The 25,742-nt window shown below is 39.2% G+C and overlaps 1 protein-coding gene across 1 annotated transcript in view; it reads right to left on the reverse strand.

The window, feature by feature from the left end:
* LOC122808180 (alpha-2-macroglobulin-like) overlaps positions 1–25,742 on the reverse strand; it is a 440,046-nt gene that overhangs the window by 312,221 nt on the left and 102,083 nt on the right. Inside the window, exons 3-4 of the mRNA XM_044079148.1 lie at positions 11,676–11,760; positions 658–772 (exon numbers count right to left, since the gene is read on the reverse strand). Of these exons, the coding sequence (XP_043935083.1) occupies positions 658–772; positions 11,676–11,760 (200 nt within the window). The remainder of the gene's footprint in view (positions 1–657; positions 773–11,675; positions 11,761–25,742) is intronic.

The following is a 25,742-nucleotide window of genomic DNA, read 5'->3' on the forward strand; positions in this document are numbered from 1 at the left end:
TGAACATCAGTAACATAAAGATAAAAAGATGAACAGCATAATGCTGAATGTTGTTTCCCATAGGAAATCATCACTGCTGTCATTTCTAAATATGTGTTGGCAATGATTCCCTTGTTTTGTAAGTTTTCTCCTTCTATGAGCTGATGTAACAGGTGAGTTGTTACATATAAGTTTGTGGTGGGTATGGAGGCTTGTCCCCCACACTGGGGTGCAATGGGAATTACACTCCTGAAAAAAAAATATAAAACCTAAAAATTATTTATTTACCCTTCTATATTTCTGCATTCGGCATGTTGGCGTTCTCAAAGTTGGTTTATCACGGTAGAACCATTAGTCTCAAAGCTGACCTCATATGTTTTCTCAAACTTTTTTTTCTCTGTTGGCTCACTGAACTTACTTCTGTATTTTTCACAAACAAACTGAGGCAGTACTTTAATGTTACTGCAAACTATCACTGCATGAGTCACAGAGGGAATTAAGGGGAGAATAATTTAAAGATATTACAAAAGTTGAATAATTTAATAAGAGAGATGTGTCTATTCTAACAGAAAATGAGTAATGTAATAAAGAGAAGCATCTGTGTTGGCAATGAATAAATAATTTAATAAGAGAGAAGTGTCAGCTTAAGCAGGAACAAAGAATAGTAGAACCTCTTACCTGTCCAGAATACTCCTGGCAAATACTGTCCACAATATTTGAAGGGATCCTTGAATAGAAGACTCGACATATTGTAGCTTTAATAGTTCCCTTGACAGGTTTTCTGTATATATAGCTGAATAAATAAACAATTAGTTAGTTGACAATGAAAAACAATGGCCTATAGTTCCTAATTATACAAGTGTTATACAGTACTCAAAAATAACGATTCATCAAGTTATTTTAAACATCATCTTTTGTCCTTTTATTTATCATGCGATATCATATTTTGCATGCATGAACTAAATAGTGGGTCAAATACCAAAAGTATCCAGTTCAGTATTATTACTGGAAGCTTTATAATGCTTCTAGAATTATAGGTAATCTATGGGTGGATGAAGATTGAACTCTCAGGGTTCATTTGCCTAAGGTTCAACCTGCCAATGAGCAGAGGTCCATAGTAAATCACTGTTGGAGAGTTCTCCCTGAAGTGAAGTTCTTTTTGTGGGGGATTTCCCCTTTCTTCAAGTTGGTGCGACCTTGGAATTGGTATGGATAAGTTGGCAGGGGTGTCATGGGCTTATCCCCATATATTACTGGGTGCAGGCGGGAGGCTTGCCCCCTGCAAAAAAAATGCTTAAAAATAATTTTTTGCCATTTTTTCAGCGAATTCGGCTCAAGTGTTCCGAACCTCAGTGCAGTCAGTTTCATAGTGGAAGCCCAGAATTACAGATACAGCTCCATACATATTTTATCATACCAGGTACTGTACACCTTAGAAATGAATCTCACCAATGTTTATGTTCCCATCTTGTAGCATCTACCTCAACAGCCATTCTTCTTTATTTTCTGGGCATCTAGGTGGTGCTGCAGTAGCGTTGTCACCTCACAGCAAGATGTTCTCCCATTCGATTCTCAGCTAGAGTGTCTTCTGTGTGGAGGCATACGTGAATGGGTGTGCCTTTGTTGAAGATTGTGCATCAGGGCTGGCAACTTGGCACGTAAAAATCCACTGCCAATCATTAGCGGATCGGAGTTCTGCTGTGACAACCCCTAACCAGGATAAGCCAAAAGACAGAACAACAACAACTAGTGAATGACTTAGAATTTGCTGTGTGGAATACATATAGTGAATGAGTCAGCATTTGCTGTGTGGAATACATCTAGTGAATGACTCAGCATTTGTTGTGTGGAATACATTTAGTGAATGACTCAACATTTGCTGTGTGGAATACATCTAGTGAAATGTATACAAAGGATAAGTAACTGGTTAATGATCTGGGTATCTGATATCAAGACTACAAATTCGGATACAGGACCATTAAGTAGTTTTAATTGCTAAGTGTGCATGAAACGAATGCAGATCAGCTTTTTTTCTTTTTGTTGAAATATTACTGAATGTTATAACAGAACTTTAAAGATTTTATGTGCATTTTATTTAAAATTTTCAGTAACATAATCATTCAATCTTAAAAACAAAATGGTAATTATCCTGTTCATGTGTCCAAATGAGACAAAATAACAACCATCTTCTAAATTCAAACAACAAATCAATAAATAAATGAATACTAAAACAGAACAGTTGAAGGCAGGCTTGTTCAGTTTGATTCCTGGGTTACTTTTCATTAACTCATACTTAATCAGAATGCAATTAATAAAATGAGAAAAGGAGAATGTGAAATACATTATAGATTTGTGACAGAGGAATAAATGGAACTGGATGTCTTCAGATATGTGTTTAATTGTACAGACTGTAATCTTGTACATTCTGAGTCCGATATTATGCAAATGGGACTTCACCAGGAAATGCACTTGTGTATTACGTTTTCTGCTGGCAACAGTGGGTACATCACATGCTATAGAGCAATGGTCCACAGAATCAAGGGGAGCCCTTCAAGGACCAGACTATGCATTCCACTTTGAATTAAAGAGGTAATATTACAAGAAATGGTAATATCAGAGATACATGTGAGTCCAGATTTTCGATCATTTAGTCTCTGAATTCTCGGATTTGTCATGGCAAGTCTTGGCGATTTAAATGATTACCTTAATAATATTACATACTCTGATCCTAAGTCAATAGCCAATATCCTAGTGGATAAATTTACCTCTTACTTCATGCCACCATCCCGACTTTTCTTCAGCCCCCCCCCCCCAGAAAAATCACCATTGATCAAGTCCTGCCAACCCTATTCAAAGTCAAGAAAACTACAACCACTGGTCCTGATAAAATACTGGGCTACCTCCTAATCAGAGCCAAATACAGTCTGGTTGAATTTCCCCTTATCATTTTTAATATAAGCTTCTATCTAGAATATTTTCATGATACCCCAAAAAAGTGGCACAATGTTGCTACAACATCAGGGTGGCCCCTATGTTCCAGGCAATTTGTGTCTATTAACCTCACAATTATTACATGAACTTTTACGGCATGTATCTTAGCCAAATTTATTACCTTAAGCATAGCAATATTCTGCACCTAGACCCTAATCAATTCAGCTTAGTCAAAGGTAGTCTTTGACTGCTAAAACTAGATAAATTATTTGAAAAGATCACCATGGATAATAGTTATTAAATACGTACTGCATATCCTGACATGGCCAAAGCCTTTGATAGAATCCTCACTATGGATACTACTCCTAAGTTACCACAACACAGCATACACAATTGGATGAAAGAAAGAATTCACACAGCAAAGGTATATAGTGCGTGTTCTGAATGCAAGAATTTCACTAGTCACAGGGTTCAGTCCCAGATTTTCCAGTTTTCTGAATTTTGTTTTATTTTCATTACTTGCAGCATCTACAAAACTTGCATTTTGTCCACATGTGCTTCTAAACTTTTTGTTTGGTTTCCATAGAAATCTATTAAATGTAACTTGTGAATTTTGTTTTATTTACACACTTCAGGGATCTAAACCTGGTCATCACAATGAACAAAACATGCTGGATGGATAGGTTCTGGACCCAGAGATTCACCATACTCTGGAATAGACTGCCCATACATGTCAAGCTGAGCACCTCTTTGGCCCTCTTCAAAAGGAACCTTGAAGATTGAATGGGAGATAGGAAATTCACCTCGGGGATCATGTCAGTTGTCCTGCTAGACAGGGGACCAGGGAAGTAAATATTCTGGGAAGAAATAGCCAGGGAAATGTTATGGCTAGGCTTGTATAGGCTGTAGGGTTGATAGCCTAGTACCAACTTATGAACCTATGAACCTATGATATCCAGCCTCAGATTAATTGTCTGCGGCTAACAAAGCCTAATCTTGGTTGCAAGCTGGGAGGATACATCAATAGGAACTTGTCTATGCCAACTCCTTGTGTACCTACCATGACCTAAAACCAAATGCTAACAAATGCAGTGTGGTTGTATTCACAAAACAGAAGTTCAATAGGTAACACTGCATCAAAGATACCCCCTCCAAATGTACACTGTTATCATAGAATCAGATACCTGGGCTGAAAACACATTATCATTTAACTATTCTCTCTCCACTATAGATTGCATATCCTTCTATCTTACCCATCTAATCTCCACAGGAATTTCCTTTAGACCAAAGAATTCATAAGTCCCGCTACTCAGCCCTTATCAGGCCTACAACTGAATATAATGCCCCCATTGTACTAATTTAATTCTCTAAGCATCATGCCCATCTCAGTAGATCTCCAAAATTCTTTACTAAAATATCCCAGGACTTCAGTTTCTCAGATACTCAGATACACTCCCTGTGTCCTTTCTCTGTACACTGTCCAACACTGAATGTTTCATGATGTCTTGCGTTTGCCTTTTCTGTCAGGAATGATTTGCCCTATATCACCTCTTCAGCTTCATAAAACCAGTGACACCTAAAATACCAGCAACAAGACACTTCATCCCTATCTTTGATAAAGAACTGAGAATTTCATTAAATAATGAGCTGTTAAAATCATTTAGGACTTCACACAGTAAATTTTATATTTCAATTGTAAAATGCAGACCATCTCTGAGATCAAAATATTAAGTCAAGCCATTGTTAGATCATGGAATAAAATGCCCTTTTAAAAGCAAAGCAATACACTTGAACCATATAAATTGTTTTGGATACATAATCAGGTGTGTATTCTTTTTTTTTTTTTTTTTGATATTTTTTCTCTCTCTCCTGCATCATCCTATGGTTTCCTACATAATGTCCCACAACCTTTGCTTGTGCTACCAGACACATTCTTAAACCCTATTGGACCATTTTCTTTAGGGTTGGTGCTGACGTGGAACTTGAGAGGTCTCCTGAGGTCTGTTGTTCATATCTAATAAGGAGTTCTATTTTTTATGCCCTACCCCTGTTGCTTTCTCCTTCCTTTGATCAACTGTGGTACCTCAGTGGGCTTGTCATGCAACAGGAACTTACACTCTACCCCCTCCCCCATTTGGTCAAGTCCTCCTAGTGGAATGTCCTCAGCCTCCACCAAGAATCATTACAAGAGATACCGAAAGAACCACCCACTCACAAGGGAGTGTGACACCTATCCCTCCTTTACACTCCATCAGAAATCTGAGCCACTAATCAAAACCTGGGTCATTTGGGCTGTAGACAGGTCTTTATCGCTCTATACCACCAGAACAGCACCAGATATATATTCAACGAAACTGGATCCTGTTTCTGATGATCTTTGGCCTTTATGCAGTAATTCAAAACTATGAAGCTACAAAACTATATAACTTTACATTTCACAAACATAACAAGTTATGATCCCAGTGTTTCCCACTAGGATAATACATAATTACTGACAATGGGATGGGCAAGGCCAATGTATTATCAAATGGGTTAGGTTAATTCAAGCACCAAAAGAGAAATTGTCTAGGCTTAAAATGGCCAACAAGGGCATTAACCTCATACCTACTTTTGAACCTAAGAACCTATGAAGCGTAACACTTTCAATTTAGACGAATGGACACTTTTTTATATGATACAATATTATTCTTGCAAGACAACCTCAAAAAAAATAAAGTAAATGGGCTCAATAATTATTTATGTGTGTTCACTTTAGGTTCACAAGAAAAGAGGCAATGAAATGATTCGGAAAAGGCAGCCAGATGGCAGGAAGGTGATGGCTGAGGTTAAGTGAAGAAAGATAGAAACTACGCCACAATAAGCCAAGCTGAAAGCATGAGATGAGAGGGGGATTAAGCTAATGGATGCAAAGCAGGAAAGAGGCAGTTATTGCACCAGGGTTAGGTGACCATTAACAGCAGCAGACATGGTGCTGGGATGAATCCTAAAGGGCATGCAGGCCTACAGCAATGAGGTAATTTTTGTTCCATATAATATACTGGTCAGTTTACACCTTGATTATAGTATACTGGTAATTCCATATCTTAAGCACAATACACTGGTCAGCCTACACCATAAGTACAGAAGACTGGTCAGCCCACACCTTATGTATAGTTTGCTGGTCAGCCCACACCTTAAGCACAGTATACAGGTCTGACCACACCTCACAAATCGAGTAGATTTCTGGAGAACATCCACAGAGTGACACCATGGTGGTGGAAAGAGTGAAGACAAAAGACAATGAAAAAGTGTGTGGATGAAGTGGAAAGGTCAGTACTCAGCTTAGAGGATCTGAACATCTTCTCACTAGATAACATAAATATAAGGGTGCGTCCATGACATCCCTGAACCTGTTCAATAGAAACCGTGATCATTGGATGAGGAATCTGAAACTCATCCCTGGTCTGGCCCTATGTCTCTGATAGACAGAGGTTGAAAGTAAGTAAATAATCCCCAACTAACATACCACCCACATAACCTTTAGCTACTCTTTGCTACCATACACAATAATATAGGTATCCAAGGAACTTGCTGACAAAACCGGGCTGGGTTGTACTGCTAGGCTTGTAAAGACATTTTTGATCATTGGTCTAGTATAAACTTTTTTGCCCGAAGAAAATGAAGCCTACAACACTCATCACAATTAAGCCAATGCTAAAAATTGTATCCTGTACTCTACTGCTGATTATCAAACTATATCTACTAACTAGATATGAAGACCAGGCACTCTCAGGTTTTTTCTACCTCAGAAGCCAAACTAGTGCCTTCCCATCCCTAAGCTGTTCTGAACTTCACACCATCCATCTGTCCAGTAAAATATATCATCCCAATCACCACAACCCCCTTAAACCCAACCCAAAGCACCCCAAATCCAAACATGACCTTAAACTATTATTTAAGCTTATGAGACTATTAGACTATCTAAGAAAAAATATAACCATAGATGGGGATATCTATCCTAATCCAGGCCCCACATCAACTCCAATTTCAAACAGCCCACCGCTTACCCTACCAAACTCCCTCCAAATATACCACTTAAATATAAGACGTTTAAATAATAAGATTCATAACTTGCATGCCTTACTAACAATGTACCTCCCTGATATAATGTGTCTAACAGAAACCTGGCTAAAACAAGGGACCAAAGATAATAAGGTAATGCCACCAGGCTATAATATATATAGAACTGATCGCCTGAAAAAAAAAAAAAGGAGGTGGTATCGCGGTGCTCTATAAGAGCAAGCTGAATGTCACTATTAACTCGCCTCAGCCACCTCAGACCTCTAATGCTGAAATACTTGCTCTAAAACTACAAATAAACAAAGATAAAAGTATTAATCTAATTGTGACCTATATTCCCCCCGGGAATAAATCTGACACGCTTGAGCACATCCTTAGCTGGCTATCAAACAACTATCCTCAAGAAACCATTATCCTAGGAGATGTTAATATAGACTGGACTCAATGCTCCTCAGAAGTCAACCCTACCCACATTAACTTACATGGATTCCGTCAGTTAATATCTTCCCCTACCCGAGTATGTAATAATAATCAAAAAGAGAGTATCCTAGACTGGATCCTCATTAACAGTCAACCCCATAGATATACGGCCGGGACCCTTCCAAACAACCTTAGTGACCATCTCATCACCTATATTATGAAAAAGAAAGTAATAAGCTCCACTCCACCTATGCACAGGTCAGTCAGAAATAGGAAGCATTTTGACCTCACTAAATTCCTGATGGAACTTAAATCCTTTAACTGGGCATCCCTTAAGCATCTCCCCCTAGAGGAGGCAGTACTTCATTTTAATACCACATTTCTAGCCATACTTGAGTCTCACGCCCCAATAAGATCAATCAGAGTAAAAACAAGTATTGCACCCTGGTTAACAAAAAACACCATATCACTAATCAAAATTAGAAACAAAACCTGGAATATATGGCGTTTAACCAAATCAACCTTGGACCACATTATATTCCAACAACTAAGAAATGAGACCAAAAAAGCAACATTATTTGACAAGAAAAATTACTATTGCCAACTACAAAATAAACACCAAAACAACCCTCAAAAATTTTGGACTGGATTAAATAATCTTCTCCACCCAGGTAAATCCTCTACTCCTACTCCAAAAAAACTAAGTGACAAAACCCCTGAAGACGTAGCCAATTCCTTTAACAAATTCTTTACTGACACTATACAATCCCTAGCTAATCAATTACCGTCCACCAACTCCATTAAAATGGATAACTTCCAACAGTCACAATCCACCTTTAAATTTCAACCTGTCTCTACTGACTATATATGATCCTTACTGAAGAAACTAAAGCCAACTACTCTCTCTGCAGACCTTCTCCCAGCTGAATAGTTACAGAAAGCTGCAGATGCCATTGCGTACCCTATCTCAATACTTATCAATAGAACCATAGCAGAATCCACAATCCCATCAATATGGAAAATATCCCATGTCATACCTCTCCACAAAGGTGGCTTATCAACGGAACTATCAAATTATAGGCCCATAGCAATACTGTCACCATTGGCCAAAATCATGGAGAAGTGTATACACAAACAACTTCTTTACTATCTTACCCAGAACAATTTACTAACCAATTCACAACATGGTTTCAGACCTCACCATAGTACAACCACTGCTCTTCTCTCTTTTACTGACACTATCAATCACAAACGAAATGACAAAAAAAATCTTCAGCACTATTTCTTGACCTATCAAAGGCCTTTGATATGGTGAACCACCAACTATCATCAACTTCTCTAAGTCTCAAATTCTTCTAGTCAATCAAAAAAAAAGTAAAAACCCACTCTCCAAGTCACACTGGCTATGTGTCCTTGCTCAAACCCAGACTATGACTGCCCATTAACTAAAAATAAAAACTACAACTACTAGATAAGATGATAATGTGATGATGTAGTGGATAAAATATATATGTATCCCGTATGTCATTATACTGCCTACCATTGCTTGCTATAATATATATGTAATGTTACATTTGTAATAATAAAAGTAAAATAGTAATGGCAGTCTGTACTTGTATGTGTTTTTGTTATTTTTAAGTTCTTCATTTCAGCTTTTTACTGTCAAATATCAATTATACTCTGTTGGAGCTTTTTCTTTTTCCCCACATGCATCCCATGAAAAGCATCCATCCCATCCCGTTAACAAATGTAAAATAAATAAAATAAAATAAACTACTTCATCATACACTAGAAAATCTCCAACTAGACAAACAAGCTCTGGATTGGTTTCTTGGCTATCTCTCTGATAGGAAACAAGCCATACTCTGGCAGTCTAAGCTTTCTAACCTCTTAACTAATACCATAGGAGTACCCCAAGGATCTATACTGGGGCCTCTTCTCTTTACTATCTTCATAAATGACCTGTATAAGGCCATCCCTGAAGCCACCTGCATTCAATATGCAGACAACTTGACATTAGTCTGTGCTGATACATCTCCTGTCAACCTATTATCCAAAACTCAATCATGTTTCATGTCAGTAGAGAATTGGCTATTAGGACGTAAATTGATCCTGAATCCAAACAAAACCAAATTACTACTTTTCTACCCCACTCAAAAGGCCACACCCATATCCTTTTCTATCCAATCCAAAAATGGGACAATCATCTCCCCAGACTCCTATACCAAACTATTAGGAGTTTCCATAGATAACAAACTTAGATTTGATATCCACATCAATCAGACCATTAAAACCATTAATAAAAAACTCTGGTCACTATACCGAATCAAATCTTTTCTTACTCCAATAGCAAAAGTGACCATGGCCCGCTCACATCTTCCCTCTACCCTCCTGTATGCCTCCCCTATGCTCACTAATCTCAACACAGCTGAACTAAATAAACTATCACGCTGCTATAATCAGATTGCTAGATTTGCAACTGGAATGCCTTACAGAACACACCACTGTATTAACCTAAGAAACCTAGGTTGGATAGAATTCACTAACCTTCTACAGCAGACCCAACATATAGAAGCATTTAAAATCCTGAACCAACCTGACAAAAATCCAGCGCTGAAAAATTTAATCAGACCCTACAATAATCTCAGTAGTTTGCGTTCCTCCAATAAGCTACTAGTTAAAACAGTCAAAGCCAACAATGTAGGGGGTGACTCACGTTTTACCAATGCCATTGGTAAAATATGGAATTCCCTCCCTCCCAGCCTTTCCTGCACTTCCTCCCTATACCTTTTCAAAAAAAGGTTAAATCACCATCTAAAGTCGCATTGGCTCTGTCAATGCTCAAGTCCTGACTAATCCTTTCTCAGACAGTACAGATCTTTTTCCTGGATGCATCCCCTCTTTCTTTCTTTTTTCTTTCTCCTCTTAACTAAAGTGATTAGCCTAGAAGGATAATTGGTATGTTGGAATCTGTGTTAATATTTTTGTATCCCTGATATTGTATATGATAGACTATTTACACTTTACTGCATCTCCTTTGTTGTATTTTCTATTATAGGAGATACATTTTTTTTTTTATGTATTATCTCAATGCATTAACCTCTGTCACTGTGGAGCTTTTCTCCCCGGGCCTCCGCTGAAAATGGACATGTATCCAGTTGGACTATCCCGGTCAACAAATGTAAAATAAATAAAATAAAATAAAATAAACCTATGAACCTATGACCATGGTATGTACAAGATTATGTCAAGGAAATATGAAGGCTCCCTTTGAATTGAATTACTGGAAAGAAGCAAAATGGGGTGTCAAAAGCAGTGGATTGCTTGGATTAACTACTTGCTGGACCTCTGAAAGCAGTTCTTCTCTGGACTCCAAGAATGGATGACCATATTGGGTGACAGAGTAAAATGGATTTAGTGGACAAGGATGAGAGTCTTATTCTCTCCTTTTACCATCAATAAATGTAATCTGATGAAAGAAACAATTTAAAGAAAAGGAACTAAAATTATAACAGGAAGATAAAATAATGTTACTTAAGACTGCCAAATAATGTTGCATATCTCAGAGGACTGAAGAGGTAGGATACTACTGAAACTTTAATTACCTTAAGCAATGTATTGAGATACATGATGTCAGTGTAAAGATATAATTAATATTAATTGTCCCAATACTACTGAAACTTTAATTACCTTAAGCAATGTATTCAGATACTTGTTGTCAGTGTAAAGATATAATTAATATTAATTGTCCCAATACTACTGAAACTTAATTACCTTAAGCAATGTATTGAGATACATGATGTCAGTGTAAAGACATAATTAATATTAATTGTCCCAATACTACTGAAACTTTAATTACCTTAAGCAATGTATTGAGATACATGATGTCAGTGTAAAGATATAATTAATATTAATTGTCCAATACTACTAAAACTTTAATTACCTTAAGCAATGTATTGAGATACATGATGTCAGTGTAAAGATATAATTAATATTAATTGTCCCAATACTACTGAAACTTTAATTACCTTAAGCAATGTATTGAGATACATGATGTCAGTGTAAAGATATAATTAATATTAATTGTCCCAATACTACTGAAACTTTAATTACCTTAAGCAATGTATTGAGATACATGATGTCAGTGTAAAGATATAATTAATATTAATTGTCCAATACTACTGAAACTTTAATTACCTTAAGCAATGTATTGAGATACATGACGTCAGTGTAAAGATATAATTAATATTAATTGCTCCCCAGCTTCTATCATTTTATCTTCATACCTGCCACAGAAAAAAACTTGGAACTGAGATTCCGATAAAGTGACCACCTTTGGAGCAAATATAAGGATTTCAAATTTTGGTAGCACTGCAAAAAGAAAATAATACAATGAGTGAACAAATTAAGTAAACTATTACACAGTTATAGCCTAAAATAGTAAAGTATAAACTATCATGTGATATTTTGTTACATTTGAGATGGTTATTACCTATCATGATGTGTATAAGCAGTCATAAATGTGTGGGATGTACATTTTCATTAGTCATTTTCCAGGGTTATTGCTGTAGTTCTTGTAATAACATTAAAACCAAATATAATAAAACAATAGTACCACAAGAAGCAAAAGAACAACTGTCATTCATACAAAAGAAAAAAAACTGCAGTACCTAGCAGGAAATTCTGCCTGTTTGATCTAAATCCACACTTTAAGTATTTGATGCAGTGATAATACAGATTCTCATAGGTAATTACATCAAGTAGATCCAGCAGAGAAGAAGAAAGATAGACATCATCTAACTCTTTAAAAAATGTCTGTATTTTCCCTATTTTTTTCTGCCTAGGTATGTTTTTTCATTCGGCATTCTAATACTAATTTACTTTTAAAACTGATCTTCCAGCAGCATTTTATAATCTCTGCCACAAGTATGAACTACTTTGTTAATATGTTGTGTATAGCTAAATACGACAATCTGCCTTATACTTACAGCAAACACTAAATTGAAAAATACCATACCTGTTGCCTAATCTGTTTTGTGTTAATCAGCTATTAGGCAAGCAATAATGTTTAACAGGATGAATGTTTCTGGGGGAAACATCCGACTGCCCAGGATGATGTGAGGCCTGATTCCAGTGACACCTCCACCTCTGGAAGGTCCATTACTTTCCCTATAAACCCATCCTAAAGGGCATTATTATTATTATTATTGTTGTTACCCTTCAGACATTATTACACCGACCTAGCTCCCAGTGCCTCACATCAGCTTCAGGTCTACCAGCTTGTCTCCAACCATGCCAGTCTTACTCCAACATCGCTGTGGCTGGTCATGGATCTTAATGCTGTCCTGGGGGCTCAGCCACCTTTGCTTCCATCCTTGGCAGGTTGATTTATACCCTTTCCATTCACTGCCCCACTTCCCATGCTCATTAATGTTGTTTAAGAACAACTTCCCTCACTGAACCATATCATCCGTAAGGAAGCGTCATTAAGGAACATCACCCAACCATGTCACTCTATGAGTTGCTGCTGTTGATAATGGAATCCAGGTTGACTTGACCATTGTCAGGGCTTTATCCCTCTATGCTACCAGAGAAGCCTCCTTGAGGGCATTATTGTGCATAAATAATGGGCTATCTGCTAAATTATTTCCTACTAGTACATTTATTAAATATTTTTCATGTAAAATACTTGTTTGTTGTTGGATGAATTATTTAAATAAGTATTCAAAGTACTTAAACTCCATCCACACACACACACACACACACACACACACACACACACACACACACACACACACACACACACACACACACACACACACACACACACACACACACACACACACACACACACACACACACACACACACACACACACACGCACACACTCACTCAAACAAATGTACCCAGCAATCATATGGACTTTTCTTGACTGACTACACTTCCAAATGAATGAGTAAAATTAATCCCTTTATGTCTCTTAACTATCCTGTTCCTCTGCCTTTTGACTCATATGTTTGCAGTATCCCGCAAAAATGTTTGCTTATCACTGAGTGATGTCCCCATACATTATCACATTAATAACAACATCCTAAGCACGCAATCAGTTGTGAAGGATTTGGGCACCCAGGTTTATAGCAACCTAACTTTTGACCACCATGTTGCTTCCATTGTACAGAAAGCTTTCTACATGGCCCACCGCTTAAGTATGGGTATCTCATCCAGGGACAAGGAGGTCATAGCACCATTGTATTCCTTCCTTATAAAGACAATTATTGAGTACAACACCCCCTTCAGCATCTGCCTCACAAAGCACATGCACCAGCTGGAGAGAACACAAAGGCATTCCTCACCAGGAGAATCCAGGGCCTCAAACATCTAACCTATGTAGATAGGCTAAAAGCCCTGATCCTTCTATTCAGTTTCATATAGACTCCTCAGAGGTAACCTCTGTCTGGCATACAATGCAATCTCAGTCCCTGCCAGGATGGGACTGCTGCAAATTCGCAAGTCAAGCTCCACTCGAGTAACCCATACACACAACCTCAACCTGGTCTGTGATATCAATATGACTTGTTGGCAGGACAGATTTGTGTCCCAGAGATTCCCCCATCTGTAGAATAGACTCCGTCTCCACATCAAGCAGAGTACCTCATTATCCTTTTTTAAGTGCAACCTGGATAACTAAATGGGGAACACAAAATACACCCCAGGGATTCTACCTGTGTCACTGCTGGACAGGGACTTTCATAGGTTCATAGGTAGGTACTAGGCTATCTGCCCAAGGGCCTATGTAAGCCTAGCCAACAAGGTTTCCTGGCTTATGCCACCCAAGAAAGTTATTTTCCTGTGCCATTGTCGAGCAGAGGCACAGAAGTGATTCCTGGGGTGTATTTCCTATTTCCCATCCACTCATCAAGATTTTTCTTGAAGAGTGCTAATGAAGAACTTTGCTTGTCATAGATGGGTTGCCTGTTCCAGAGGATGGGAAGTCTCTGGGATAAGAATCTATCCCTCCAGCATGTCCTGTTTATTGTGGTGACAAGGTTTAGGTTCCTAGAGCGTGTAGCTCTGGGTTTGACATAGCTTTATATGTTAGGCAGAGATCACCTCGGAGTAGGCGATATGCTACAGAGTAAAGCTGGAGTTCTTTGAGGCGGTCAGTGTAGGGCATTTGTTGCCTTGTGCTGACTTGTCTAAACATAGGCTAAACTCTTGGCTATGCATATAAGAGCCTCAAGGCCAATAGCCTAATAATTTCCTGTCATCATATGATGCTATGAGGATTATAGTCAGTAAATGCAGGCATGATAGTTACATGCAGATTATTGTTTGTACAATGCATTCTGATGAAATCTCTTTCTGTATATTGAACTGTCTTTTTCTCTGTCTTGCCCCCCACCCCAAGAAAAAAATATGTACACATAATGGCATTATTTTGTCTTTATTTTTTATATCTTACCAGTCATTAGACCTGGCTTTCTGAGCTGTGCTTTTTGAGGAGAAGCAAAATGGCAAATATTTGCAGCAGCTGAATCAGTTATTTTCCTAATTAATGTTTTTCATTTATTTATTTTTTCTTTTTATTAACATTTTTTATTTCATGTTCTCTAAACAGTGAACTGATGTTTTACAATCTTAAACAATGGTATTCCTTGTTTTCACTCTGTGCTTAAGTTATGGTGAAGTGGCAGGCATTTTTTTTCCTCAAGTGTTTTCTTAATATTAATACCTTGTTGGAGAACAGTCAACACCGAATAAAGAAAGAATGTACAATTCGACATTATCTAAATACATATCAATGCACTTGCATTATATTTTCCAGTAATATACCTAAACTGATCCTAATTCATTTCCTGAAGTTTACTGTATTGCAACACACCTCCGTGTCTTGGGAATTCCACTCTCAATTGCTCTGTTCAAATGGAACCAACAACTTCAAGCAGTATAAATGCAAAATAATTCAAAAAGATGACTGTATAAAAATAAATTGAATTTATTGAATGTATGATCCAACTCAGAGGTTAAGCGCTTTCACTTGTATAAACTACTTGTATACTACTTTACAGGGCCTTCCTTCAATTGGCAATCTTCTCTACTGTACAGTATGGAGTAATGTGCCTGCCTCATGGTTTCCCTTTGACTTTAGATGAAATATCTTGTGATTTAATTAATGGTATATCTTGTGTTTTAACCAAACTACTGCAGTTTTCCTATTGTGGATATGCACATGATGTAACTGGTAGAACCTTGAACTGCGTAACTATGCAATGTGTTTTTGCCTAAACGCTGCTTTATTTATTTATTTTTTTGACCTACACTGTTTTTTTATTGTGTTAGTTGATGGAGCAGTGTACTTAACTACTATATCTGTGTATTTGGTTACTACACTATATTGACGCAACTGCATTTTTATTTAATTTTAATGCTTTTGTATTCTCTCCCACTTTTTCTCCTGTAACAGCTAATTCTCCTGCCTTTACCCAGTGTCTGTTTGCCTGGGTTGAAATCTTCTACTACTCTACGAGGGTACTTACTGCCTACTACCCTTGGAAAACTCTGGACCTTTCCACTCTTCTTCAAACCCACTACCTCAAGATTTTAAAAGAGTATGTCTACTTAATTGATTGTAGCCTATGACCATTTTTATCTGGTGAAGTTCTGTTTGCTCCCAGCTAAGCTTGCCAGCAGCAGCCCCCCCACCCCCTTACTCTGTTTTACTCTTCCTTTCCCCTACCTTGTGTTTTACTTAGCCTGTACTCCCCTCCCAGTAGTATATGCTTTTTCTGCCCCAGAACCTTTGTGACTCCTCTCTGTACCTCTGCCCTATGCCCACTAGGTGTCACTCTGTTCACATCTAGACTTACAGTACTGGTTTATTCCCCTACCTTATTCTTCCTATCTTCACCCTTCTCTCTCCCATCCCTCACCTCCTTTGTAGTGCCCTGTGACCCTCTCCTCCCTACGCTACCTATCTCAAACCTCCTATCTGCTAGCTTTTTCTGTTACTTTTTCCTTCTTCTCTGGACTCTGTGTATCCGCCATTACACTCCCCTCCCTACCCCCAATTCCACCCACCCCAGGGGTCCTAACCTTATACTTCCCTAGACACACCCTTCACCCTTACAACCTATCCTACTATTTCCTAAAAGCCAAACCCCTCCCCTCTACATACACTCCTTCCTCCTCCCACCTTCCTCTATTACTAAACCAAACTCCTCTCTTATTACTAACTTCTCTCCTATTCCTGAATTAACACTCCTCCTTAAACTTCCACTCTTCACCTATACCTCCTTTATATTCTCCTTTCACACCCTACAAAACTCATTCCTTCTTGCCTTATACCAATTATTCCACCTATCCTTCCCTTTTTTCTACTATTACTATATAACTTCCTTACCTCACATATGTCTCCATACTTACCCACCATGTTGATATTCTTAGCATTATTGTCTACCACCCTTTATTCTTCTTACTTTCTTACCTTCTTCGAACACCCACTTAAAAACCATCCAGACTACATATATAAACATACATCTATTATCCACACTTCTCTTACCACTTTCTTAAATTCTACCTCCACCCCCAGCTATCACCTTCCCCAATTCCATAGGCACTCTCACCTCACCTATGTCTTACCCTCAAATAAAAAATTAAACAACTAACCCTTCTTAAAAGCAACTTCTTATCAAGACCTAATACTCCTACCCGACAAGATGGTGACATTCACCCCGACCCTGGCCCTACTTATTCCTCCCCTAAAGTATCTAGGCCAAACTTCAATAACACCCTACTCATAGGACATCTAAATATACAAAGTGTAAATAACAAAGTACCCTACTTACATGCCCTCTTAGACACTCACCACTTTGACATTTTGTGCCTCTCAGAGACTTGGCTAAAGCCAGCCACCAAAGACACTGAGATTATACCCCAAGGCTATAATCTACATAGGCTTGATCATTCTAAACGTAAAGGTGGTGGAGTGGCAATTCTATTTAAGAATCATCTTAGCATCTCCACCCTCCCAACCTGTCCAACTCAGGATGTTAGAGCAGAAGCCATCATTGCTAAACTTCAATTAAATGCTCAAAAAGCCCTTTACATCATCTGCATGTATATATCACCAGGCAACAATATTCCTATCTTAGAAGACTTTCTCTGTTGGGTTTCCACTAACTACCCACAAGAAACTATTATTCTGGGTGACTTTAATATAGACTGGAATACTATTAATAATGAAAATCCCTCCTATCATATAAACCTACACGGTTTTACTCAATCCATTACCACTACAACAAGGCTTAATAAACCAAGTAAGAAACAGAGTATCTTAGACTGGATACTCATAAACAAAGCCAATGTCTCATATAAAGTAGGAACTATGCCTGATGACCTCAGTGACCACTGCCTTACCTATATCTCTAGAGAAAAGACTGACTATCAAAACCTCCCCATCATTAGAACAATACGCTCTACCAAACACTTTAAAACTGACCTATTTCAAAATGAACTCAAAACATGCAACTGGAACCTCTTGAAATCACTTCCTCTTAATGAAGCAGTATCACTCTTTAACTCGACCTTCCTTTCCATTTTGGATAAACATGCCCCTGAACGTTCTATTAGAATGAAATATAATATAGCCCCATGGCTCTCAAAGGAAACAAAGACATTAATTCATTCTAAGAATAAAGTTTGGGCCAAATGGAGACACCACAGAATCAGCTCTGATTTTCTTCATTTTTGTCAACTTAGAAACCTCACAAAAAAAGCTATAATCTCTGACAAAAAGAACTACTACTGTGAACTACAACAAAACCATTTAAATAAACCCAAACAATTCTGGTCTTCAATCAACAAACTACTTTCACCTGGAACAGCTAAAACTCCCTCCCCTCTAAACGCTGACCCAAATACCCCTAACCATACTGCAAATGCTTTTAACTCCTTTTTTATAGAAACCATTCAATCTCTTGCTAGACAACTAAACACCAACTTCTACCCTCCAAATAAACTTGACTCCCCACAACTTCACTCTGCAGCCCATCTCTACCCTTTTCATCTACACTCTTACTCTCAAAGTGAAACCCTGCACCCCTCTGCTGACAAACTCCCTCTCTTTCTTCAAAAGGCTGCTAAACAGATTGCATACCCTATATCTATACTCATAAATAGGACTATCCAAGAGGGAACCATACCTGATATATGGAAAGTCTCTCATATCATCCCACTACACAAAGGTGGTAACTCTATTGACTACACTAACTTTAGACCCATTGCTCTTCTCTCACCTCTAGCTAAGATAATGGAAAAATGTATTCATCAGCAACTTGTACAGTATCTCTCATGGCTTTAGACCACACCATAGCACCTCCACTGCCCTCCTTTCCTTTGTTGATACCATCAACAACTTTCGTAACTCTAACCTTGTCTCCTCTGCTCTATTCATTGACCTCTCTAAAGCTTTTGACATGGTGAACCACTCTTCTCTTATTTACATCCTTGAATCCCTGTCATTTGATAACCTGGCTATAAAATGGTTTAGTTCTTATCTAAGTAACAGACAACAAGCCGTTCTTTGGGACAATCATATCTCTTCCTTATTGCCTGTTTCTATTGAGTCCCACAGGGCTCCAGCCACTTCTCTTCTCCCTTTACATAAACGATCTTAACACTGTAATCCCTCAAGCTACCTGCATCCAATATGCTGACGACTCCACTATTATTTGTTCAGCAACTACCTCTTCAGAGCTACTCTCTCTAACTCAAACTACCTTCAACACTGTAGAAACTTGGTTTACTAGATACCTTCTCCTCAATGCTAAAAAACTAAACTGATCCTTTTCACTCCTACCACTTGAACCTCCCCTTTAAATTTCAACATCTTGTCTAATGACACCACTGTCATTGCTCCTGACACGACAACTAAACTGCTAGGAATAACCATTGATAACAATCTCACTTTTGATCAACACATCAATAACATCATTAAAACAGTTAACAAAAATAGGTTCTCTTTACATTAAACCATTTCTTACATCTTCCACCAGAGCTACTATCGCCCACTCCCATCTGATATCTACTCTCTTTTACGCCTCACCTATTTTCAGTAACCTTAAGAAGGCTAACCTAAATAAACTAGCAACTTGTTACAATAGTAGCCACCAGTAACCCTTTCAGAACACATCACTGTCATAACCTAAAACTCCTAGGCTGGCTAGAGCTTCAAAACTGTCTTATGATCTCACAACTTACTATTGCCCACAAGATACTTTACCAACCAGATAACACCCCAATACTTTCTCGACTTTTAATCCCTTATACCAATCTTACCTCCCTTGATCTTCTTCTAAACTTATGACCAAATCTGTAAAATCCCATAACTTAGCTGGTGACTCTCTGTTCACTAATACTGTAGGTAGGACATGGAATCTGCTACCCACTGATATCACTCTAACCTCCTCCTTACCACTCTTCAAACAAAAAATCAAGCAGTACTTCCAAAACCACTGGCTTTGTTCCTGCAGGACTCCTGACTAACCTTCTGCACTCCCCCTACTCAACTATAACTTTATTCATTGATTAATACCTATACATACTATTTCTTTTTTCTTGCCCTGTTGCTCTCCTCTTATGCTCTGACTCACTCCTCCTTTTCTCTCCACCACCCTCTCTTCCATCTTCCTACCTTGTCTCCTTACTTGACTACTGTTTCTCACTCTTTCCCTCTCTTGTATTACTACATTAATTCCTTTACATCTCCTGCTTTACATCTTTCTCTTTGACAGATTATTGAAACTAATAGCTAATCTTTAGCTTTTTAATGTTCACTTCTACTGACCTAGTACAATTTTTGCAATTATGCTTCTACTACCTAGTAAAACTTTTGTAAGTGTTTTGTTGTTCTTATTACTAAATGTATATTCTTATTGTGCTTAAATTTTTTATTAATATGTCTCTTTGTATTGAATTATGTGTGGAGCTTTTCTCCCCGGGCCTCTACTGAAAATGGACATGTATCCAGCTAGACTAGCCCGGTTAACAAATGTAAAATAAAATAAAATAAAATAAATTGTATAACACAAGCTTCATCAGATCCTCAAACTAACCAGTTCAAAGTTTAAATAATGTTTTTGGCGCCAACAATTTTAAATATGTCTCGCAGATTTTAAAGACATATATACCCATTACCTACCCAAACAATCAATAAATAATCAATTAATAATTAATGCACCACATTTCATAAAATAGAAATGTGCAGTGTTGCTTATATGGCATATGACTGACTATACTGTTACTAGTATCACTGCCTACAGACAATCATTGCCATCCACAAGATGCACATTCACCAGGCCTTAAATAACGAAAAGTAATTTTCCAGCTTACAGCTCATGATAACATGTAGTTTAATGGTAGAGAATATGCTCTGCATATATGAGATCCTAGGTTTAATCGCCAGTATCCACATCCCAACTACAGTGTTAGTCTCATAACATTTAGTAAACTCACTTTTGTTGGTGAAAGACTGAGTTCTATTCCTACTCCAGGAGATTGGATTGCTGACACAGCATTGGGGAAGTGTGCACTCCTGACTCTGCTATCCTTCAGATGAGACATTAAATCAAGGTCCCATCTGCTAAAGTTGGGGGTAGTTCAGGTGGATGTAAAAAAACCAGATGGAACACTCCAAAAAAGTAGGGGGAAGTTTCCCTACGCCCTGCCCAAATTTCTTCTAGTAGTGTAAATACCACCTCAGGTCTCCCATGAAAAGTGACTATTAGCCTGGTGGGACAAACAAAGGATAAATAAATTAATATTTAGATTGTTGTCTAGTCAATGATATTGTCATCTGACACTATAAATGTGATAAAGATGCTGAAGAATATATGCAACATTTGCAGATACCTTCTGGAAAGTATGTAGTTACAATATAAGTTAATATATTTGACACCTATTTAAAAGAAATAGCTTTATGGTAGGTGGTGTACAGTGCTGCTTGTTACAGAGGCATAGAGACAAACTATGGACCTTTAGCCTGATCATTCTTATGTGTTTCATTATTTCTCTACTCAGTGGCCAAGCAAACATGGGGCAGGACTCACGATGGCTTGCACGGAGTCTAAGAGTAGTGTAAGACTCCATGCAGCCATCACTATCCAGGAACAGCCTATATTTACGTGTAAGAGAGCACCTAAAACGGCTCTAACACGGACAGGGCGTGGATATGCTAATTACCTCACTTGCTGCCGAAAGGCATGCAAATGAGGTAATTTTATGATCCAGGAAGCAGAAACCTGCCTGTGTAAGAGCCGTGTTATCTGCAGAAATGTACTCAGTTGACAACTGAGTACCGTTCTGCAAATAACACAATGGAGCCTTATTAGCTCCAAATAAAGGTTGCATATGTTCCAGGCAGCATGCCAATGGCCAAATATGTGGCCACTGGCAACGTACCCCGATGCAAAAATGAAGTAAAAATGGAAAAAAGCAAACGGGCTGCGCTATAAAAAACAGAAAAATAAAAAAATTTTGTGTTTTATGCAAAGCATGAATTTACAATGTAAGGGAATAGCAGGCTGAAAACAACATGGCCATCGAGTAGGTGTTGCTAAGGGGGGAAGCTGAGTGTAAGACATGTAACTAAGCATTAGTAGACAATCCTATGTAAATGAGTGGTAGGATAGTGAATCGCACTGTCACATAGCAAATGAGCACATTCCCTGGAGTGTAGGAGTAGGAAAATGGGGGAGTAACAGAGTAGGAGATAGGTGACATCACAGGGGGGTATGTATGAAAGAAATGAAGCTCATTGGAGCACAGTGGCATGTGAAAGATGTCAGTCACACATCATGGAAAGAGGAGTGTCAACAAGTAGGCATGGAAAAGCCAAGAAATGGAAGGTGTACACTATGGATAACACCAAAGTATCTTGCTGGGCATACATGCACACGTGTGCGCGCTGGGAGGCGCGAGTAAGTTAGAGTGCGTGTAAATGTGAGTGCGTAAATTTAAGCTGGAGTAAGCATGTAGGAGCCTGTATAAAGACCTGTAAGCTTGTTTGCGCTGGTGTGTGCGTGGTTTAACCCGAATAAGCAGATTGTAGTCTGTCTAAGCATATGTGCGTGTGTTAGCCGCTGTGAGCGTGTTTGCACTTGTATGCTCATCGCTCCCCCCCCCTGAGGAAACAGAAAGGAAAAAGGAAGCAGAAGAAATAGGAAGCTAGCAGGGAATACTGGCAGAGCTAGCAGGTGAAAACAATCAGAAGCAGGCAATTACACAGACAGAACAGTAACCCAGCACTTAAAACTCTGCAAACAACAGTGCAGTATGTTTCTCTCAAGAGACACTGCAGCAGAGGAGTAAGCTATTAGAAGTGAAAACTGAAAAAGCTTCACTCAGACCAAAAATACTAGGGGCTGCCATAGCTGTTATAAGGAGACATATGCAATATGCTGAGGGTGGTGACTATGCAAATGCTGCTGGACAACTCACAGTGAGGAGACGGAGAAGAGTGTACATGCCCAGGGTCACCTACCAGGGGTTACATGAGCTGGAGATAGTGGAGCGCTATAGAGTGGACAGAGACCTCCTACAGCAAATTGTTGAGCTGTGCAGGCCACAACTCACACACAGAACCAACAGAGGGGAACCCATCCCAGAGGAAACCAAGGTATGTGTTGGCCTAAGAATACTAGCAACTGGTACCCTCCAGAGACCAATTGGTGATATGATGGGGATATCACAGGCATCAGCATCCAGGGTACTGCACCACTTCCTGGATGCCAGGTCAGCACATGTCGGTGATCATGTATATTTCCCCAAATTCCCGTGAGGTACTGGCCAGCAATATGCGTCTCTTCCAGCAAATAGCGGAATACCCTGCGGTAGTGGGTGCAATAGACTTCACGCATATATGCATCAAAGCACCAGCTGGTGAGCTGGGTAGGGCCTACATTAACTGCAAGGGCTTCCCCTCCATCAACTGCCAGGTCATGTGTGATGCCCAGGGCATAATAATGAATGTGTGTGCTGACTGCCCTGGAAGCTACCATGATTCCCATATCTGGTATTTGACGCAGCTGTACCAGACATTTGCCAATGGGGACATCCCACATGGTCACTTAGTGGGGGATGCTGGCTATGCACTGGAGCCGTGGCTGATGACATCCATCAGAAATGCACACACACCTGAACAAGAATGCCATAATGAGGCACATGCACAAACACGAAATGTAATCGAGCGTGTGTTTGGGTTGCTCAAGTCACGGTTCCGGTGCCTGGACACATCTGGTGGAGCCTTGCAGTACTCACCAACTACATGTACCCAAATTGTCATGGTATGTGCTATGCTACATAATATGATTCGGCAAAAACAGCTGCAGCAGGACCAGCATAGGGCTGGGCCAAACAGCCCCCACCATTGCCAAGGCCATCACAGGCAGAGCGTGACTCAGAGGAGGAACAACCTGAGCCTGCCCCAGTAGGCAGAAGGAGGCATGCCCCATATGCCTTGGCCTTGGCAAAGAGGCAATGCCTAGCACATACACTGGCTCAGTAGGAACCCTGGAAATGATACCTCTCTCTGACTCACAAATATAGTAAAAGGGATGCCTAAGTTGACACAACCTGCTTTCAAACATGTACAGGGAGTGTAGTATGTGCATCCAACATAGACAGCCCTGCAGCACCACCTGAGGCATGATTGCCATGTGTTAAGCAATGTAACGCCATGTAGTATGTGCAAACTTGATGACACTGACTAACATCCTACCCTCACCAAGCATGATGCCACAATATGAAGACAAGATGATCAATTACAATAATTGGCTAAAGTATTGCTTTTAGTCAAAGGGGATACAATGCCTGTCAGCCTGGGATGACATGCTGAGCAAGACACAATGCTCCACCTGCTATGGATGGCTTGCACCTATCATCCCTGGCCTTTTGGATACTGGCAAAGGCTGTTGTCACCCCCACCATGCCTTGAATAGGTAAGGCTTAAAACACAAACCCACCTCCATAGGTATCACAAGGGATAAGAACATAGAAGTAATGCTACCCAATGCCAGAAGTCTAAACTGCAAGATGCATGCAGTCCAAACTCTTCTCAGCATGGATAATGTTGATATCTGTTCTGTAACAGAAACCTGGGTCAAGGCTCACAAGAGCACCCTAACATTACCAGGTTACACCTCATACCATGCTTTACAGTCCCAAAACATGGAACAAACTACAAAAGGATGGTGACTATCAATAATTGTCAAGGATAACCACACCTCCAGGTTGGTGCCACAGCAAGAAGCAGCATCGACTATCCACGGGCAAGTAACAGTGGCTAAAACTGCCTCCAAGTTAGTAGCCTGCTACAGGCCACCCTCCTATCTCCAGGAACTGCACTTGGCCTACCTCAGAACACATGAAAATATCAAGTTCTCTCCAAACAACATTATATTGGGCGACTGAAAATACTCAAACATAGACTGGGAGCATTATTTTAGCTCCAACACCCTAGGCAAAAGTTTCCTAGAATTCATAAACCAAAATGCTATGGAACAACTTACCACTCCGACAAGAAGGGTAAGCATACTGGATGTGATAATCAGCAGCATGGGTACGCTATGCTCAAGAAGAGAAGTGTATCCCTCACTGGTAAGATCAGACCATAGAGTAATCTCACTGGATATTCACATCCTGACCACAGTCCCTGGGCAGAAAGCCACACTGAAAAACATGTGTAAAGCAAATGTTGCACTCCTCCAAACTGAGGTGGAATCCATTAAAGGCCTTGTGCCTGTGGAAAATATGGGCCAGACCTCAAAATCCTTTATAAATGCATTCTATGAACACTTTCAGGAATGCATGGATTATGCAATCCCAAATAAAACCAACACCCAATCCCATACATGCAGGCATCTGGCCTGGTGGACCACAGCCATTACCAAACCATGCAATAGAAGGAGGAAGCTACTACATCATAGAGCAAAACCAAAAAAGGGAAGTAATCACTGATCAGTATTATGGTAAAAAAATATGGCCACACATAAAATCCTCTAAGGCCAGATACAACATGTTGAATCTGGGAATCTTGAGGCAATGTTACACCTGCCTCACATACACAGACAACCCCCTCCTCCCCCCAACAAATACAAATATATTTGAGAGATGCAACTATTTAGCCAAACTGGAGGCTGAGCTCTCTGAATTCAGTACTGGCAAAAACAATTAGTTGGAGAAGGTAACCACACACACCACAAACCCAGTCTCACATAGACCTATCACAACTAAAAACCAAACACATAAGCACACAAAAACATTCCCGGAGGCTCTAATTAAAACCTACCAAAACAACA

This window comes from Protopterus annectens, chromosome 8.part0 (genome assembly GCF_019279795.1).
Source record: "Protopterus annectens isolate FY-2018-M chromosome 8.part0, PAN1.0, whole genome shotgun sequence".
Classification (NCBI taxonomy): Eukaryota; Metazoa; Chordata; order Ceratodontiformes; family Protopteridae; genus Protopterus; species Protopterus annectens.